The sequence below is a fragment of the Falco punctatus genome, assembly GCF_963210335.1.
Source record: "Falco punctatus genome assembly, chromosome: 9".
Lineage (NCBI taxonomy): Eukaryota > Metazoa > Chordata > Aves > Falconiformes > Falconidae > Falco > Falco punctatus.
Genome location: NC_137589.1, coordinates 33023100 through 33044426, shown reverse-complemented (window position 1 = coordinate 33044426; position 21327 = coordinate 33023100). Strand labels below are relative to the sequence as shown.

At 51.5% G+C, this 21327-nt stretch overlaps 1 protein-coding gene across 3 annotated transcripts in view; it reads right to left on the bottom strand.

The window, feature by feature from the left end:
* Nucleotides 1–16370, bottom strand: part of MXI1 (MAX interactor 1, dimerization protein) — a 57455-nt gene extending 41085 nt beyond the window's left edge. The window contains exons 1-2 of one of the 3 annotated variants that reach the window (XM_080402545.1): nt 16068–16370; nt 5126–5258 (exon numbers count right to left, since the gene is read on the bottom strand). In XM_080402545.1, coding sequence (XP_080258671.1) covers nt 5126–5258; nt 16068–16251 — 317 coding nt within the window. In that variant the 5' untranslated portion in view covers nt 16252–16370. Of the gene's footprint in view, nt 1–5125; nt 5259–5966; nt 6470–16067 lie in introns of those variants that run through there. The other 2 variants (XM_080402544.1, XM_080402546.1) reach the window with 2 other exon arrangements.
* Between the last annotated feature and the right edge of the window lie 4957 nt (nt 16371–21327).

Sequence of the window (21327 nt, the reverse complement as noted above, 5' to 3'; positions counted from 1 at the left end):
GTGGAAGGCAAGATCTCCTCTCCAACTATTTCTAGTCAAAAACTCAGCAGCAGCATGAAGATTCCAGGTAGTAATCACACTGTTTGTACATTATCAAAACGTGGCATAAATCAAAACATGGCACAGCAATTCTCATCCATTCTCTGTTTTACACATGTGGATTTGTACTCTATGAAGCAAAGCCAAGCCCTGAGCCATGAATAGAGCTCCCTGGCACTACAAGGCTTGAGACAGAAAGCAGTCTCTATCCCCAGCATATTACATACACAAGGGCCAGATTCTAATCCACCTACACACAGCGAGTCAAAACTCAACTCCCACTAGCTGTGGAGTAAGGTGTGATCCAGTGTGAGAGCAAGCAGAAAAAAACAAAACAAAACAAAACAAAAAGCCCACAAGCAAACAAAGTATCATCCAGAAACAAGTAACAACTGAGAGAGGCTAAGAAGCAGCAAAGCTGTCAACAAGCAGCCTCAGAGACCAGCTCTCTGGGACATGAAGAAAGGGGTAAGGGCTTTGTGCAGACAAGTAGACCAACACAGGCTGACACAGTGATTTGCTCTTTCAGGAATTCCTTACAGAAAATAGGCAAAGCATTCAATCTCCTGCACCTCCTCTTCCCCAATAAAATCAGAATTACATCACTGTCCTAACCCCAGAGGCCGTAGAAAGGACTGAAAATTGCCAGGTACTGTTATCAGCACAATGGGGGAACAGTGAACTTCCTCTGACAGAAAAGATATATTTAAAACTGTGCTTAAGCAAGTGTTCACCAGCCCCCCTACTCCTCCCCTGCACAGTGAAGTACAGCTGCACAGCACTGCTGTTCTGGTAAATCAGGCCTTCTTGTGCACCAGCCAGCCAAGGCTGACTTGCAGCTACGCATACCACATCCTTTCAGCTTCTGCACCAGTGTCTGTGAACCTGTGGCACATGAAGCCATCACTTAAAGCACATGAGGTACCTAATGCACACCCACCTGTCGTTCCCCCCACCCCATCCCCTTAATCCTTGCTCAGGGACACTGGGAGCAAATTAAGCTTAAAGCCGAGAGTACCTGAGGGTTTAATAGCACAGTCTGCGTCCCAACCCTCAAGAAACAACTTCAAGGGTTATGAGAATGGAGGGCTACAGAGAAGATTCAGCACCAAACCATGGGATGGGGTTTAGAAGTGGGGAAAAAAAAGTTTCAAATGGGGCAGAGGACACTGCAACAGAGAAGATGAGGAGCTGCATCACTAGAATAGCCAGAAGGGCAAAGAAACCCAGATTTTCAAGATACCATGTCCAAAATGCCTTACCATGCCCATTACAGCTGCTGATTCCAAGCTCTGCAGGCAACCTGCTACCAGACTGTAGATGTCTGAAAGGCCCTTGGGAAGCAGCCTCAGACACAAGGGAGGATAATGGGAAGACAGGAAAATGAAAGGAAAAAGAAACTGGACAGAAATCAAACCCTCCCCCATGGAACTAAGCAATAGATTCTTTGAGTACCCTTAACAACACAGGCCTCCCGGGAGAGCTGAGGGCTCCTAGCACCACCGGGAGGGTGCCTGGCATATTCCCAGGATCACACCAAAAAATCACAGGCTTTTCTACATGCCTGAAAGTCTAAATAAAAACAAAACACAAATGACAATCTAATATTGCAACCTCATTTCAGATTCCATTATAAATCTTAACTTCATTAAACTGACTGTATTGGGGGGGGATCATTTAACATCTCTGTTGTTCATTTTATTTCCTGCTGACACAACAATTTAAATTGATTAAAAAGTCTTCTCAATTATTTCCAAAACGTATAAATATCAAACCAGTCTAATCCTAATAAACGATAATGAACCTTTCAAATAACTGGGTCTATTTAGAACTGCGTATGTAGAGTCCGTAAGAGCAGTTTCCAGTGACATTGCATGCAACAACGTACCCACGGAACTGTACTCCCAGCATGGACTACTTCACTTCTCTAGTAAGTTCTCAGAACTCAGCTTCTGTCCCAGAAATGTCTTCAGAAGGAATGAACATTAAACAAACGATACTGTATGTTACAATAAATCTCTACTAATTTTTCACCCCAGTCCAAAACCCAGAAGATACTTTTGTCAAGAGCGAATTAAAAGAAGAGGCAAAATTAAATTCTAATTTAATACGGGTTGGCTAATTGATTTGCTTGGGTTTTTGCTTTTAGCTATGCGTTAAATGAGATTTTTTTTTAAAAAAAAAAGTTTCACTTGCTTATTATGAACTCCAGGTCACAATGACTATGATTTTCCACATATTTTTGCAGGTGGGTGATTTTCAGTACCTAAATATCCCTGACTAAAGCAAGACTACATATTTTTAAATATATTCAGGTTTTAACTCACAGCTTGTAATACTAGGTCTTCAAAATACCCAGGCGAAACACTACACATACACACAGATAATGCCCTGAGGATTGCACAGGGGAACCCTCTGCAGCAATCTGCATGCTGTTGGTTGCACAAGTGCGACAGACGTAAGAACAGAGAACCTTAGCCAAAATACTGTTCTTTAAAAATACATCATGTAAACTAGAAATAATGAAGCAATGTTTTCCCTCTTATCTGCACACCCCTGTTTTGGGTAGAAAAAAATTATTTTGCTGGGACTAGGTGATCATCATAGTTCTATAAGAATAAGACTTGCTCCACCATTGCCACCCAGAGCTGGGCAGCCTGTTCCTCAGAACTTTCTGGGTGTCTGTGCCATGACAGCACAGAGCCTGTTAGGAATAAATACCTGTCATGTCTGGGCTGCAAATGCTGAAGGGAAATGCCTGAATTTAAACTACAAATTAATGAGCATCTAGGCTCTTTAAATACCCTGCACCACAGAATCATGCATTATTTGGTCCAGTAAGGACCAGCAACAAGGCACACCTGTCAATTTCTAAAAATATATGAGTAAAAGAAAAAAAAATAAACAAAACTGTGCTTTGTCAGGGTTGCTTGAGAGACAATTTTAAAGGCTTTTAAACAAGATCTGCTCAAGATCTAAATGCATAATTTCTCTACACTAATGAAACAGTTTGAAACAAAAGCAATCCAAGAAAATCTCTTGTCCACACATGAAATGTAAGTTTTGCCCCTCATCAAGGGTTTGATATTTAATTCAAAGTCCATTCAAACTCCACTAGACAGGACTTACTGAATTGTTCCTTTGATTTTAACAGGAAGGGATGATACAGAGCCTTCCTTAAACAAGGCTGATGCTATACTCAGCATCACACAAAACACACTGCAGTGAATTTGGAGGCACCCTGAACTTCACAGTTGTCACTTCCCAGCACTGCAGCCATCTGGAAGGCCTGCTATCTCCTACAGCAAGTACAAGCTGCTATGACTCGTGTTAAGAGAAACTTCCATTTCCAACTGTGCATGTAAGGTCTGAGCACCCAAAAGACCTGCTCTGGTCTCTGCCTGGAGCCAGCCTGACACTGGTCACTCCCTGAGTCCAAAACAAGCATGGGAGGCAAAGATTCAGTTTGGCCTTAGTATTCCTTGTATAACAAAGGTTTTAAATGAGACTAGAAAGTACCTTTTCTGCTTCTGTTGCCATTCCCTTCACATCAATATATTCAGCCTGTCATGCTAAATGGCCCAGCAGGCTGGTCTCAGCACAGAAAGGTGCCCCGTGAGAGCTGTGCCTGGGGGCTCTGTGCCAGCAGGGCATGCTGAGCACCTAGGCCCCAGGGACAGGGAGTGCTCTGCATCCCTCTCTAGCCTACAGGCTGCTGGATTCGGTGTTAAGGAGCTCCTGAGGGGGATGTGCTTCCAGCACTCCTCTGGAGAAGGGCAGGTTGCCATGACAAAGGCCTTTGAGAGAAAGAGGTGTGGGATGGAAAAATAGTATGTGAGAAACCTAGAGGGAAAAATACAAATCACAATTCAGCATTTGCCATCAATTCCCAACACAAAGTCACCGGTATTTGGGACTTTGGTTCATGGGAAACAGCAAAGGGCTATAACTGCCCTGAAATCAGTAGAGGCTGGATGAAGGAGGGAAACAAATACAAATATGCAGCATACAAACAGCTCAGGATATGCTGATCCTGATGAAGAAAACTTCCCCACAGCAAGGTGTCCTAACATCACTTCAAACAACCTTTATTATCAAATGCTGCCGAAGCAGAATCACTGCAAGCAAAGGCACCTTTCCCTTAGGCCTTTACAGGTCCTTCCCAATGGCCTTAAGAAAGCTTTAATCACCTGAGCCACCTGCCACCATTTTATGGATTGCACAGGCCTTGGTGCAGTAAAAACAAGATTGCCATTGCTTTTTCAAAGTTATACTTCATGTTTCTGAAGTTTTTCTATCCCAGGTCTCAACAAGGTCTGAACAATTCTACAGAAGGCAACAAAAACAAAACAAAAAAAACAGGAATGAGAGGGGAGAAGCAGATCCTACCACAGCACCAAGTGATAGGTTTAATCCTGTTGTCTCTTCTAGATTTAAGAAACCAAGAAACATGTCATTGTATAGTAAGATAAGTGTCAAAACCATGAAGTTCTACAATTACCAAGCAATCAGAAATCTGGGAAATCCCGCTGCCCTGGAAGGCAGAGTGAAAGACAGCTTCGTTTTCTGAACTGAATTTTTAACACGTTGTACATAGCAGCCAGTCATCTCCCTCTCTCCCATTTGTTGTAGGGGATCAGTTTCAAAACATCATTTCCTTGCTTCAAATCATGCCTGTCATTACAATCCCAAAGCACCCAGGCTGCATGTGCACTGTCCCTTAAAAGCAGTGACTTCTGGGTTGCAAAGACATCAGCTGTATATAATGGAAATAGCTATTGCCTACCTCCTCCCTAAACCCTATGAACAGATCTCCCTATTCCCCTTCCCTCTGCAGCATCTGAGCCTTGGCACAGAGTCAGCTGGCAGTGCCACTTCAGATACAGCTCCCCTGTGTCCCTTCTGCTCTCAGGGCTACGGATCCAGAATGGACGCTGTACTTTTATGTCCCAGCTCTGAATCCCCCTGTGCTGGCTCTTCCCATTTTCCCCACAGGGTAATTTTCACTCCTCTGCCTCCAGCTTTCTTCCCCAGCTTCATCCTCCCGGCCAGCCCTGCATCCCACGCTTTCCTGTCCACATCATACCTGTTGGCAATACTTGCATTGCTGCCACTGCCGCTGTGTTTTCTTGCCCGGCTCAGCCTCCGTGTGGGCTTTGGGTCTTGTAGTCCAGGACCTGGAACTGAGGGGAAGGTCGAGGCATAGCCATGTTCGCACTCTGCATGAGAATCAACAGGCAGGGCATTAAAAAAAAGGGGTTATTAAAAAAAAAAAAGAAAAAAAGAAAAAAAGAAGTAGTCTGCAGGCAGGCCTCACCAACCACTAACTCGTCAGCCTAGCTGGGGGGGCCCTTAACCACAACAGCTCAGGGAAATGACTGAGGGTGTATTCAGAGGGAAGTGGACTGGGAGGTGGAGAAAAGAGAGGAAGGGGAGTAAAAAGGCTCTGCCAGCCTTGGAAGAAGGCCACCACCACTCAAGCACCTGGAAATATCAAAAAAAACCACCATGACAGCCCAGACAGCACCTCATCTCTCACCTCCTGCCCCAGCTATCTGAACCAGGCAAACCAGGTGTGTTTCACTGTGCCATCGAGGTCTCTGCAAAGCCAGAACCACCCGCCACCATCCTTCTTGCCCAGTGGGAAACTTTCACACCGATGCCCACTTTTCCTTCCAGAAATCGCATTCACCTCAGTCTCCCCCTCTCTGCAGACACCTTCCACCTCGGCCACCGCCTCCAGGAGGCCCCACCAGCCCTGTCCCTCACCAAACCCCTCACTGCCGGGGGTTTACCGCTAGCCCACCTGCCAGGACTCGCTCTGATCCCCTTCTCCAGGGTCATCTCCCCTCCGCGGGGACCTCTGACCCCAGCCTGGCTCCCCCCACGGAGGGCCGCTATTCCAGCACCCTTCCTCCCCCCATTACCTCTCTCCCTTCGCTCCAGATACTCAGCCGCCTCCAGCAGCCGCTGGATGTTGATCATCTGGACCTGCTCCATGGCCCCCAGGCCGGCAGCCGGGGCACTCCGCAGCCCCGGGCCCCCCTCCGTCCCCACGCTCCCAGCTCCGCCGCTGGAAACGGGGGCGGCTGCGGGGGGGGAGGAGCGAGGGATCGCCGTCTCTCCCCAGCCCCCGGGCCTCCTCGCACCGACAGCCCCCTCGTCCCGGGGGGACGGCTCTCCTGGGAGGGCGAGGGGTGGGCGCACGGAGGCGGCAAGGGAACGCGCGAGGAAACGCCGGAGGAAGGACCGGGATCCTCCCCCGGGGGGGCAGCGAGGCGGCAGCGACTCCTGACCCAGGCCCGTCCCTACGGCCCGGCCGAGCGCTGCCCCCACCCGCAACCCTCGCTCCGGCCCGCGGCCCGCCCCCGGTCCCGGCCCGGATTTACCCACACTCGGGGCCCTGCCAGGTTCCTCCAACCCCCTCGGCCCCCGCCCAGCCGGCCCCTCAGCCCCACGGCAGGACCAGTCCCTCAGGCCGCCCCGCCCCGCGCCCGCCGCCGCGCACCACTTTGTTTACCTCTGCCCGGCGCTCGCGGGGGGGCGCGGGAGCGCAGCCGCGGGGCGCGCTGGGAAATGTAGTTCCCCGGCTGCCGCCCAGCGCTGAGGGACGGCGGCTGTCTGGGGTCACCAGCCGGTAGCAGCCCCCCTCCCCGGCCGGGGCTGCGAGCGTCCTCCGGGCCCCACGCGTGGGGACCCAAAGCCCCCCCGGGGAAATGGCTGTGTGCCCTCACGCCCGAGGTGATGGCTCTGTGCCCACCCAGCCCCTGAAGGAGCGGCCAGGCCCTGAGGCGACAGCTCTAAGCCCACCCAGCCCCTGAGGTGGCAGTGGCCAGGCCCTGAGATGATGGCTCTGTGCCCACCCAGGCACCGAGGTGATGATGGTTTGCCCTTGTACTTCGCCTCCAGCTCACAGCCCCTGGTCAATCAGTGGCACAAACGCAGCAGCGTGCACAGTCCATACGCCCAGCTATAAATGGTGGGGTGAGGAGTGGGCACGGCTTCCCCCTAGGCCACTGCAGGCTGGGGAAGCCAGGCAACAGCCGCTGCCACACCATAGTAGCCTGCAGGTCGGAGCTCCACCAGCATGCTAGGGGTGAGACAGACATCGCCTAGGAGGCTGGAGGGACCTGCAGCCACTTCACCCCTTTCCTTGCAAACATCTGGGCTTTCCACACCTGGAAGAGCCAGGACTGTGGCAAGAAAAAAGCAGAGAGGCTGCAAAAGAAAAAGGTGCAGCCACAGCGTGGGAGCTTTCCACATCTCACATGTGGAGATGTAACCAAAAACAAGGCGCTGGGCCCTGGGAATTCACATCTGGAGTGACTGGTACAGCGTTTCTGATGGGAGACAGACGTGCAAGACCCATTTTTTAATGTGAACATAGCCCTTTGAGGTCACAGACAAAAGATGCCAAAGACAGCTATCTTGCTGTATTTGAAGCAGCACATAACAACAGTGACCATCTCGACATTTTAATGAAAACTGTCACACCTATACCTTGCAGTCTGATCACTCTTCTCACCATCTTAATGAAGTATTCGCATCCTGATTTTCATACAGGAGAAAACCCTCGAGATCACTTCTGTGACTCAGAATTTTACCAACTTTAACATTTGCTAGAATGTAGCTTAAAAACCTGTTAACAATTAATTGTACAATACCAGTCTCTAAAATGTTTGATCTACTCCCAAAAAGGGCACAATCAGAGAACATTCAAATTCAGAATCGGAACACTCAGAGTAAAAATCTGAATCTCAAACTGATACTGACTTAGAAACCCTCCAAAGATTGTTTTGAAGTTCTAATTGGGATTATTTTCATGGGTCTGAACCTTCAGGTTGTGACTGGTTACATTTGCTCCTGCATCAGAATGGGAGCTGGAAAAGTACGTTGAAAAAAGACCAGAAAAGCTGAGATTCTCAATTAACGGCTTGTGTCTGGTAGCACGAGCTTTAGCAGAGCACAAAGTATCAGGAGACTCGTGATAAAGTTGTAAGAGTTGGCAGCACTCAACTTGAGAAGGCCTGAAAAAACGTGGATTCAGGGTAACTAACTTTTCTTTAAACATATTTTGCTGATTCACCATTTCTGAGGGTTCCTCAGAAAACTGCAGGCTTGCAGCTGATGGAGGTAAAAATAATACCACTATTCAGTTCTTACACAGCCGTTTTCATCTCCGAATCTCAAAGGGTTGATTCGTTTTTTTCTCTTAAGATGGGATAGTTGAAAAATAAAGGAAGCTGGGACACCTTCAGGGACGTACCTCCCCCATCCTGTGCTATGGAAAAGTAAGCCCCAGCCCCTGCTCAGGCAGGACAGCCTCCATTCACATACCTACACTGAACCAGACCACAGCACTTGTAAAGATGGGCTTTTGTCTGGGGGAGAACTCAGGGAAGGAAGTATTGTCTCTCTCTCTACCTCCTTTTTTCTACACTCGAACTGCAGATAGAGCAGATTTTTTAAAGCACATGGAAAGTTTCAAACTTGAGCGGTCTCAGGGACTACTTTTATGATCTTGGATTACTTACAAAGGGAAAAGGATGCTGATGCACACACCTCTCCCCAACAGGGGCTAACACAAGAGCATTTCTGAGCTCTAACTGTGCTTCCTCTAACCTGCTTCCAAAGCCAGAGAGCCATTTGCCTTTCAGGATTAGCAGTATTAAACATTAAAAAACCCGCACAACGCCATCACCACCCCCTAAAAAAACCAACTCACGATGAAGCCCCAAAATGACTGCAAGACAGGTTCTTGTCAGCATCCACTGCCACTAGCTTTTCTGATGGCACATTCAGAGATATGTCGTGCCACTCTAGGGATTAAATAGGGAAAGCCACAGCTGGAAAACAAAAGGAGTTGTTTAGGAGCATATCAAAGCGTCAGCCTCCTGAATAAGAGAGTATGAAGGAGGGGAACACTGATCCACACAGTGAATTAAATCAGCACTGGAATGAAGTAACAGCAGGATCAGTTCTGCGTGAAATGATGTAGGATCAGCTCTTCCATTTACACATCAGCGCAGCTTCCAAGTCTTTGTTTCTGAAGTAAACAATGTACAATTAGAAAAAAAATTCTGTGTGAAACAAAGACAAATTTGAGAATCAACTATGGGACATCTTCCCAAAGAAGGAGGCCTGAAGAGGCAGGCAAGCCAACCACGGAGCCACAGCAGATCCGCAAAATCTTTCAGTTGCCATCCTAAGTGCTCATTTGGGCAGGTCAGTCTGCAAATGCCAGAGTTGTATGTGGCAGAAACAAAAGTGCGTGGAAAGTGAATGGCACGAAGAGGCCCTATGCTATTCAACTGCTGACCAAAAACCCCCCAAAGTCACATTTTAAATGTGGTTGAGCAATCCACAGGCAATGCTGGGGAGGGGCTAAGGGAAGAGTATTTTAGGGGAGAATGAGATCATTTAATTTAGTGGCTCCGAATGATCTGTAAGTACAGTTTTCTGATTATAAGTGCTTGCTGCCTGGCATCCCTTCTGGCAGCTGTGATTCACTTTCATTGTGTGTTCTGCTGCTTCGCCCTTTAGAAAGGGGCTTTTTACATTTTATTAAATGGCACTTCGGCAGCCCTCCATTTCCAGCCTTAATAATGGATTTGTTAATCTCCCTGATAGCCTTTCCCTCCTCCTTAGCAACAATTTAAATATCCAAGAAGAAATCTGCAGTGCAGAAATCAATTAATATTTACATCTGAAATGCTGCTGTACTATTTTAATCAAGTAGAACAGATGTGGTCTGTTTTTTACCAATATCACCATCACTTGCATTAAACTAGCATCTTCCATCAAGGAAATCTTCTAAGAGCTTTCCAGAAAGTAATGTTTTAAGCTTCTCACACCTGCAATGACTTTAGCTCTTTTCTTTCCACTCTGCAGGAAGGGAAACTGAGGTGTAAGCAGCATAATCACTTGCATAAAGACACACCCCAAGCTAGAGCTGGAACAGGAACACAGCTCACAGATCAAGACGCTCAAACCCTCTGCTTTGAACACAAGGCTTAGAAATAGCATGGTGCTTTGCAACATGAAGTTATTTTCAATAAGGGCAATCCCTCTGGCTAAACTGCCTGCTTTTCCATCCCTTCTTTGGCTTTTTCTAAAATCCTTCTATCGCCAACTCTTTGCAATCTCTGGGAGGAACATGAAGATGGCAACAGTCGCAAGAGCCTCCTTTGCCCACCTTCACACAAACCCTGCAAATTCTTAATATTGCTTTCAAAGCCTTGAAACCTAACACTCCTGCAACCAAGGCATGAACCGAGACCCCCAGTAGGAATCATGCTCTGCTTCTCTCAAAGCAGTGAAGATTCACAGATTCCCCAAATTTCTGGGTAGAGCAGATCCATAAAACTCCTGTTTTTCTAGCCAGGGGGAACATCATCTCTGACATACCTGAATATCCCACCTATCAGCTACATGCTGTAACAACCAGGTCTCTGTTTGTGTACTCATGACTGTAACAGCTCAGCATCGGAGGACTCGTAGCAGCGGGCCAGAGAACATCCTAAGTCCCACCTACTCAACACTCTTTCAATTCTTGCAATACCTTCAGTTAAGGGACCTACACCTCCTATAGGACATGGCCTTGTTTCTCACTGGGAGCTTCATTCTTTTGCAAGGCACCAGGTAATTCCTCTCAGCTCTCCCACTGGTGCCTGGAACCCATCCACTAGTGAGGACAGACATTTCTCAAAGCCAAACCACCTGGCTATCCAAGAGTTTGAACAGGAATAAGGCACATGCTGTATACCTCACTCTGGTTCAAGGACCAAGCTCTACCCATCAATAAGGTAAAAGCCACAGGTCTATCAGCTCTTCAGGCTACTTGCTCCTTTCCTCTGGGAGATGTGTTGCTCTGTTTTCAGGCCTGTGCTGCACCCCAGTTTATTCTGAGTCAGTTACTTATTCTGTGACTTTGGTTAAGTCACTTACTGCTTCAGCTGCAAAATTAAGTAAGAGGACCCCCTGTAAGAAAAAAATACATCATATACAGGACAGGGTCCTTCAGCAAAATAAGAAGGTAGGATTCTTCAGCCAATAGCAGAAGGTGTGTCTGCCAGCTCTCATGATGCTCTGCTGACGGGGGATGTGACTGGTTCTCGGCAGTGCTTCTGGCACAGTCCCCTGGTTTTACCTCTGCCCTATCATTTCTCCTGCTGTGGCTTCCTTCTGAATGTCATGCTGAGGCCCAAACAGTGTGAGTCAAAATAACCCAACCTGGAAGTGGCTAGCACATGAATCACTGTGGCCAGGTCATGAACCAGGAGGAATGAAAAGGGTTTATTGTGAGCTGGATGAAAAATATATAAATAAAGGAGCGCTGTACTGCTCCATATATCACATCACATCCAAGACCATCTATACTGACCCTGAGCCATGTGTTCAGCTCTCACTAATTCAACGGGAGCTCTGCGCACTGGCTGAACGCAGTCTCGTCCCTTCTGCCCTCCGCTAATTACAGGTTTCTGATACTTCTTCAGTTTGGCCTGTCAAAAAAACACCCCAAACAGCACATAAACAACAGAAGGAGCCACATGATGAAGATACTGTTGACCCACCCTCAAGGCTCAGTTTTCCTCTCTTTCAGAGAGGATTATTCAGGAGCAAAGGACAAATCTAAGGTCATGTATTTGTTATTCTTGGTCACAAGGTCAATAAACATTGCCAGCACTTGAAGAAGATTTAGCTATCTTCTGTGAGGGGCCAAAGTCCAGTGTCCCATGCGTCCATGCCTCTACTAGACTTGTCAATGGGGACACTGCTGTTCCAATGTCTTGCTTGTCTTCATGCTTTTAGAAGAGGATATGGCAACATTGGTCTGTATCTGTAGTGAGATCAGTACATATTACATACCACAGCTATTACAGGTAAGTCATCCTATCCAAAGAATTCATCACGTGTTTACGCAACTCCTGCTGACAAAAGCACGAGCCCACACACAAGGGGGATGCTTGGTGCATACTAAACCTCAGCTGAGTTTACTCCAGGTCCCTCTGAAAACATCTTCCAAACTCCAGTATTTCAGCTGCTACAGATTTCCAGCCATGCTTATTCATTAAGTGGCCTTTGCAAAGGTTACAGATACACCAACAGAACTGCCCTCAGCACAACTTTCATTTCTGGAAACAGCCACTGCAATTTTTTTTCATGTGATGTTTCTATTCCTTAGATACCAAGCTTAAATTTCTAGAAACAGGTCATTTGGAAACCTGTACATGTCAGTTAGCAAGGTGTTTTGGGATTGGGTTTTGTGGTCTCGCCGTGAGAACTGCAGCAAGCAGGCAAGCAGCACTGTTATTCATTTCTAGAATAAATATTCAACTGGAAAAATAATTCAGTTATGTTTCAGTAGCTAAAATACTCCAGTCTGCCCAAGTAGTCTGATAACAGGACTCTAGCCTTCCTTGTCACTGTACTGTAATACAGATAATTTTTATTCCAATTTTTTTCAAAGGTGAGTGAATACTACAAGGGTGGTTTCACTGCTGGTGCTGAAAGGGCACTCTTGAAGCACAGTCTCCCCCTGCCACGGCCCTGACAGTAGATCCTACTCTGCTCTGTGGCTCTCAGCCCTTTGGTTCTGTTTCCACACCATCCAGTCAACCCAAGGCCCCTCTGCTATTATTCACGACCACAATGACAGGATGTGGAATCTATAAATGTAAAAAACCCATCTCCTTATTTCTCCCTGGGCACCAAGCAAGTAGGAAACTCCTGCCTTAACTGAAAGTCCTGCCCTAGACATGGAAGGCTCTACTGGTCACCTTAGACCACCGACCTGCAGACAGGAGGCTGAGAAGGGCCTTGTAGCTGCTCCTCTACCATCAGAAGGTGTGACATGCACACTCTGGGATATCCAAGAGTTTGGATCTACAGGAGACAGAGTTGCCTCTGCCTCTCAGGGGGGCCCTCTACCAAATAGCATCCCCTCCTACTTGGGACAGTGTTTTAAAAAGGTGAATAATCTGGTACAGCCACCAAAGGCTTAGAAGAACGAATGTGGACACTTGAGTGTGGTTTGTCAGAAACTGTAAACCAGGAAAACCACTTGAGCTCAAACAGCCATAACAGCCCTTCGTTAAATTCCTGCCTTTGGCTCCTGAAGCCCTTCAGCTTCCACACAGCTGTGATGCTGATCCCAGCTGGCACCCTGCTGCTTCACCCAGCCCTGTCCCCATCCTCATCCTGGCCAGGAGGAGACAAACATTACCTGTTAACTCTGTTTTTTTAAGACTGTGTTTCCTTGGGGCAGGGCACTGTCATTCCCCTAAGTGTACAGCACCTACTGTACACTAAAGTGCAACAGGGCTGTGACTCAGCCACCCTTCTGATGGGAGTAACACCAAAATAGCTTGTTACAGCCCTGCGTAACACCACTGTCAAATGACATGGGCATTCTGCAGGAAGCAGGCGAGCACTAAGCCTGTCTGCAATTGAGTTTGGCCACAGTCTTCATCACCAAACTTTTTTGAGCTGGTCTCCTCTGCTATTGCTAATTGCCAGGTTGGAGACTAACGAGGAGCGACCAGCCATTACCAGTGCCTGTGCCAGGCCGCCAGCACAGGATGCATGGAGCAATCACTCTTGCGCTGGCAGATGAAAGGGCATAACATCCTCTTGGTGCAATAACCTGAGCTCTCCAAGCAAATCTCTGCCCAGTAAGACTACGCATATGCGTTACGATATAACCCTCCTGCTTCTGCAGTTATTCCTTAGTTTAGACAGGGCCCATAATGCTCAGAGATTGTTTTCCAATCCCAGCAGCATTTTTCTTTGTTTGGGAGCAACACGTAAAAGCTGCCTGGTTTACAACGGTCATGTTCTGTGCTGTGCACGTTCAGTAGCTGAGCCTTTAGTTAAATGGGACTTTTCAACCTCAAATGTCCTGTTTGCAAATTAACATATTGAAAGGCTTTGCTGAATTGCCTAATAAAAGTGAGGATTTTCAGTACTATGGCCATGATGATTATTGGTGGAAGCTTCAGTGAAAACAAGTGCTCAGGAAAGGAGTTGTTTGGATGCAAACACATCTTTTCAGAATTCAGCAGTGAAAAATCTGGCTGTCCTGCCCATTTCCCTGTTCCGAACAAGGACCCGTATAAAATGATGCATTTTTAAATGGAGCATATAAAAGATCAGATGCTCTCCACCACAATGGCAAGAAAAATTCTACACCCACCACCCCCCAAAAAAACCAACCCATGATTTTGACAGTTCCCCTCCAAGACAAGAGCACTTTTAAAGAAAAAAAAAGAAAAATCAACCCAGCGATCTCACGCTTGATCTCCACAGCAGCAGTGCTGCTGCCTTCACACGCAAACCTGATTTTTGCTGGTAACTCCTGTCATCTTCCTGCTCGCAGCCACCGGCCGCGGTGCGGCTTAGCTCCTCAGACACACGGCTTTGCAGATTCATTACGAAACAACAATTAGCATGTGAGAAAAAAACAACCGCTCCAATATTAATGCAACTTTGGAAAACAGAAAAGCAGCCTGCATTTGTTCTGCGTGAGCGGAGAACAAGGGCTTTCGGCCCATCCCCACCACGGCTTTAGCGGCAGAGCGGCTTCTCTGCAGCGGGATCCCTTTCCCGGGAAGCCTGCGTGCACGCAGCTGCTCCCGCAGAACAAGGGCACCCTATATCGTCACCTGCATGGGACCTATAGCGGCCATAGGGGATGAGCGGCAAGGGGAGGGTGATGGTGCGATGGAGACGAGCGGCGAAGGACTCGCTGGTCCCTTTGTAAAGTTAAACGAAAAAGAAAACGCAGCGCACGCTCCGTGAAGAGGAGGATAAAAAGGAAAAAAGAGAACTAGGGAGGCGAGAGGAAAAACTAAAAGAGAAAAAATGAAATACAGAAATCGAAAATAGAAGAAAGCGAAAATAAATCCAAACGGAGACTAAAAGAAAGAATAATAGAGAAACCCGAGGAAAACAAGGGCAAGGCGCAGGGGGGAGCGGGGCCCGGGGCTCCCGGTGGCGTTTGCATGTGACATCCCCGAGGGAACAGCGGCACCCGGAGCCCCCGGGCTCGCCTCCCCCGCCGGGCTCCCCCCCCCTCGCCGGCCCTGCGCCCCCCCGCGCCCCCGCGCCGCTCCGCTCCGCGCTCGCTCCGCGCCCCGCTCGGCAACGCGTGACGTCACACGGGGGACCCCGGCGCCGCGCATTGGTGGAGAGGGACGCGCGGCCCCGCCCCCCGGGAGCGCGCCGCCAATGAGCGCGCCAGGCTGCCTCCATGTGCGAACCATGTGGCTGCGGGGGCGGGGCGCCGACGGGCGCAGCGCCGCGGGGCCGCGGGTGTCCGTTCCGCGCGTGGGGCTCCGCGGGTGCGCACCGCCGCGGGGGGCACGGCGGCCCCTTTGTTCCCAACGTGTTTGTTCCCTGCAGTGCCGCCGTCCTTCGCAGCCCGCGCCGCGCTCCGCAGGCCGCTTGGCCGGGGAAAGGCGCAGGCTATGCGCAACCCTCCGCGCCCGCGGAGCAGGGGGCCGGCGGCACGGCTGGCCACCGCCCCGCACTGGGCGCTCGCCCTGCCCTGCCCTGCCCTCCCCTCCCCGCCGGCTACCTGGCGAGCGCTGCCGCTTGCCTACGTGACTCTGCCCATGCCCCGGCGGGGGGAGCGGGGACGTGTCACCGCCTCCTCCCCCGCCGCTCCGGCTCCGCCACCGGCTTCGGCTCCGCGCGGGGCCGCCGTGCCCCCCGGACGTCTCCGCGCCCCCCCCCGAGCTTCCCCCCCCCGCTCCCCCCCGCCTCGGGAAGCGGAGACGCGCCGTCCCGCTCCGCTCTGCATCCCAAACTTTCCCCCCGAGCCCGGCCTCCCCGTGCGTGGGGCGGGGGGGCCACGCGTGCCCCTGCCGCGGGGGATGCGGGCCGGCCGCGGCGCCCTTTGTCACTGCACCCCCGGCCCCTGCAGCCAGCCAAAAGTTTGGGGTATTATTTATTGCCCCCTTCATCCCCCACACCCGCCCCCCGGGGGGCACGCACACGCGCGGCCACGGCCGCCAGCCCACACTTACTTTTATTCTCCTTCTCGATCCGCTCCAGGTAGCTGGCGGCCTCCAGCAGCACCTGCACGTTGTAGAGGAAGGTGTCCATGCCCGCCGCGGGGCTCGTGTTGCAGATGTCCCCGAGGGGGCACCGGGCCCCGCCGGCCGCCCCCGCGCTCCGCGGCTCCCTGCGCGGCCGGCCGCGCTTCCCCATGCCCCGCCGCGCCGCCGCCTCCCTGCGCGGCGCTGCGTGCGCGCCCGGCCGCCCGTCCGTCTGCCGGCGAGCCCGGCGGCCGCCGCGGTCCTAGCGCTGCCGCCCGCCCCGGCGCTGTGTCGCCCCACGGGCCGTCGCCCCCGTCCCGCCCCCCCCCCGCGCCCCGGCGGGGCGGCCCGGCCCGGCCGCGCCTGCGGAGTGCGAGCGCCGGCGGCTGCGCGATTCTCGGAGGGCCGGGGGGGATGGCGGGGGGGGCGGGGGGAGCAGCCGGCGGGGCTGGGGCGGGCTTGTCCGGGGCCGAGGAGACCGGCGAGTCGCCCCCCAGCAGCCCCGGGATGGCCTGCACCCCCCGGCGGCGAACGACCCCCTGGAAACGGCAGGGCTGGAGTGCCGGTGGCACCGCTCCCCCGGGGATGGTGGCGGCACTGGCCACGCCACTGTGGCAGTGGGGGCCCCGCTGCACCCACACCCAGGACGCAGAGGCACAGCCTGGCCTGCCGTGTCCCTTGTCACCCCGTGTCACCTGCCCGAGGGTCCTTCCCTGCTCAGGGACCCAGGGTGACAGGCAGGCTGGGGACCCTCCGCTACATCCAGCCCTGGGGCGATGGGAGCCAGCATTGCAGGCACAGCCCCTAACTCCAGCAGACCCCCCCCGGCACAAAACACCAGCGTTTTAATATCAAATTCCTTGTCCTTTTTTGAGCAGTGGCCCCGAAAGCCCTCTCTGAGGTCAGACTCCAAAAGCAATGAATAAATTAATATTTTCCAAAGCAAACCAGAACTGGAGAGCAGGCAGGGGTGCACCAGCCATCCCCTCCCCACCCCACCCCCCCAGCCCCCCATTTGTCCCTGCAGACCCGGGGTCAGGGCTGGGCGCACTGCCCCTGGGATGTATCCTTATTTGCCCCTTGTTCCGCAGCCCGGCAGGTGGAGAAAGCTCCTGCTCCCTTGGGAGAGAGCGCAGGATCTGGCCCAGACTGAGGAGGAGGAGGGCGAGTCTTCACACTTCCACAAGCCACCTGTGATCTCAGGCCCATGAGTTTGTGAGTTTTGAGGGGGCAGCAGGAGGGGACCCTGCTGGCACTGGGCTGGCAGCAGACACCCTCCGACACCCTCTTGGCTCTGCTTCCATCCCTGGTGGCAACGCCCGGGTCACAGTGCTATGCTGGCAGCACAAAATCCCGCTCCTGCTCGGCCGGTCAGGTTGGTCTGGATCTGCAAGGAGCCTTGCGGGAGCAGTTGGGGTGAAGCATCACTCCAGAGATGTGCTGGGGTGCAGGGACCTGCTAATGCCCGGCTGCTGTGGGGCTCTGTGGGCCTCGCTGGGCTCACCAGCCTGGCAGGGGCCAGCACTGCCCGGAGGTAAGGAGAGAAGAGACATCGTGGTGGCGTTCAAAAGATGCCATATTAGTAAGTGTTAATTGGTACCTGGAGCCCACAGTGTCATGGGGACCTGAATCACCTGAGAGAGGATGATGCCCCAGACAGCAGCGAATGCAATGAAGTTCCTCCAGCTCCCTGGTGGTAGGGGCTGGCAGGCTATTTTTGGGAAGCATGGCTGCAGAATTCATCAGTCACACACCCTTCCCAGGCCACGTGCAGGAGCTGGGCCAGCTCTCCAGGCAGCTCAGCCCAGCCACTCCTGTGGCATGTGGCACCTCCGCACCACCAGCACCAATGTTTGCTGCCACACTGAAGATGCCACGGCTTGTCCCATCAGTGCGTTTGGCAAAGTGTCCCTACTTCCACCTGAAACAGGCTGAGGGATGGCACAGGGTGGACTGGCAGCACCCGGAGATGGGAGTCCCCGGAAAATTAGGAAGCAGGGTGGGGCATGAAGCTTAAGCTGGATTTAGACATGGCCTAGAGAAGGGTGGCGAAGGCGGAGGTGAGAGCACGGTCTGCTGTGAGCAGAGTGGTACAGCACACTGCTGCCAGGCTGGGGTGTGCGCAGCACCCACAGGCATCTGGCCATCTGCAAGAACAGGATTTCAGCTGGAAGAACTGGGGCTGACCAGTGCAGGGGGTGGTGGTGGGAGCCAGGCTGAGCCATAAAGTACATCCAAGCAAGCAAAGGACTCAAAATGTACTTGGCTTTTATTAACTCCACTAACTAGCTGAGATAACACACGATTCCCACTTTACAAGTGTGCGCTGGCAAACGGTTCCATTAAAAGATCGGGCAGAAAGTCTTAGGCTTTCCGACAGTGCAGGGACTGAGCCAGGGGTGCAGCTCTGCTCCAACCAGCCGTGGTTGCATCTACTGGAAACCAGGGCACAAACCGCTGCCCTGGTCGCACTGAGGTCATCCCTCTGCCTGCTCACCCATGGGGAGGGGGCTTTCCATGACCTTAGCTTAAAGTATGAGAAGTCGTTAATGAAAACACATCGAAGACAGCAGAGGCAGCCAGCATAAAACTGCTTAAAAATCAGATGATTTAAAAATCTCGGCCCCCCTCCCAGAAGAAGATGAGGATGCCTATGGTCATCTGGAGTTCATACTGTAGATCCTGTGCCTAATGGCAACATCCTCTGCTGTCTACTGTATTTCTTGGTCCTCCTCGTGCACCTGCACAACCCTTCTCCTGGGACTTTTTGAATGCTTTGTATGAATCAGTGCTGATTCAGCCACCAGTGGTGCGAATGGCTTTTCCCAGTGTGACATTCCCAGGTATGAAGCCAGAATCATCACAATTCTGCTTCCTTTCTCTTCTAGCTTAGGTCCAAGACAATTTTTCTTTAAAAGTACTTCCACAGAGAAATGCAATCTGAATTGTAAGTCTCCCCAAACAGCTTGCCCTGGAAGAGTTGGACCTCTGCTGTGGCTGGCCAGGCTACAGGGTGTCTGAGATGCCCCCAAGAACCTTGGTGGGTCTGGCCTAGCTTTGAGCCCCAGCTACCAGCCCCAGAACCCCTGTCTGAAAGGGACCGTGCCCTGGACCCTTGTGCCCTGAACCCTTTGATGCTCAGTTTCTTCTGACATTTTTTCTGTGGGCACCCATCCTTGGCCACCAGCAGTAGGGTGCTGAACTGGCCTGGCTGTCCCCATGCTTTGCTGCAGCAGCCCCAAATCACAGCTCCTATCTCAGTCCTGGGATTCCACACATGGCTGGGTCTTTGGTGAAGTGTTAGAGGCTGTGCCTGGACACCTCCCATGGGGATGGTCCTTGTCCCATGAGGTTTGTACTTGGAGACAGGCTAGTGCAAATGCACAGCTCAGACTCTTGGCCATCAGTGGTACCAGGAGGTGCAAGAACACTTGCCTGTCCAGTCTGCTCCTGGGATGGTGGAGGGTTACGGCATTTGTTAGGGAATGGGGCAGGGAGATACCAGCATTTTCAAGAGAATGGTCCAAGGCCAAGATTTCCAAGGGAACTGGATCAGAGGAGAAATGGGGCTTCTAGGGGATATGGGCTGGGGGGTTCTTTGCAAAAGAAGGGGTGGGCAGGGGAAAGCACGTGGACAGATTGGAGAAGCAACACAGAAGGGGTGCTAAGGGAGCAGGTTTTGCAGTATTGCTGGCTCTGCACATCCACCAGCCATGGCCCACCACCCTCACCCACAGCAGCCTTTTAAGTAGAGCCAGTTAAAGGCATGCTGTCTTTACTTGCTTTCTTTTTCACTTTGTTTAACATTTGAGCTCATCCTGAAGTCCTATTGTCATTTTTTTCTTTGCAAGGCAATGGTGGAGCTGCCTCTTGGACAAAAGTGGAGGGACCGAGTGCAGCCCATGGGAATGTGAGATGGAGTGAGCCAGGGTGAGCTGCCGGCACAGCCCCACCGCCCACGCTGTTGGCACAGCCCCTGCTGCCCAGGCACATCGCCAAAGCGTCGCTCACCATGTGGGAGATCCCTGGACCTTTTATCAGCAGCCTGTGGCCACATGCTGCCCCCAGTACGGCATGGTACAGCAAGGGGAGCGTGGCCTGTGGGTGCAGAGGTCAGGTGCCCCCCATGCTGCTGCCAAAATCACACTTGTGGAAGTGGGAAAAATATCCACTCCATCATGTGGGCAAGGTGTGGTTTTAGGTGCAAAGCTGCCTGGCAGTGTGTTGCCATGACAAACCCATAGGTTAGAGAGTGAGCATCCCACTCCGGTCTGCAGCAGGTATCTCACGCGTGTGTGTCATGCCTTTGTTGGGCTGGACAGTTAAAAACAGAGCCACTGCTCTGAGCAGGAATGGCAAGTTCCCATTAGTGGGTGGATTTTGACATTGTTCTGCTGGTATCACGCACTCACAGTAGCTATTTCCCCACATCTCAGGTGTTATCTGGTCAGTTTGTTCCAGTGGCAGCATCAGTGTAAATTATGCCCTGGACAGACCTGGCAGGCTTTGGAGAGGGTTTGAAAGGGTGGGGGGCCAGGACAACCCTGGGTTTTGGTCTGCAAAGGCTCCTGGAGGCACCTGCTCTCTCTCCTTCCCAGCTAATCCCATTATAATCCTTTTATAAAATTTCACCTGCCTTTAAAAGTCTACTGTTGCCTTTTTGGAAGGACGAACGTGTTTTCCAAGTGATAATTGTGCTGCCCATCTGCCAAGGGCAGGCATTTCTCACTGCATAAGAGTGATATCAAGATATTAAAAAATTGTTCGGAGGGCTATCACATCACTCTTCTTTTTCTTTTTTTTTCTTTTCTTCTTTTTTTTTTTTTTTTTAATATGGACACAGTTGTGGTGGTGATGGGCTAGAGCTGGTCTGGGCCAGTTGTACCCTGGAGGAGAATCCTGGGTGGATGGATGCTGATGGATCCTGCGTGACTCCTAAAGGCTCGACTTTACTGTCAGACCTGGGAAGTTTATGAGCTCTGGCCCAAGCCAAGAGGCTGCTGCTGCCACCAGGACAATTATACCAGCAGTGCTAGTGGGCACCATTAGCCCTTGCAGCCCCTTTGGGTGCCTGTGTGGGATGCCCAGCAGTGCCCCAGCAACTGCTGTGTGTGGGTCAGGATCTTCCCACACCAGCACCTTCACTAGGACACACTGTGGGTTGCAGCAGGGAAGCAGGAAGCCTCCAACCCTGCTAAGAAGCATGGCTACGAGGAAGAGCATTTTGGTTTTCAGCATTTCCTTTCCT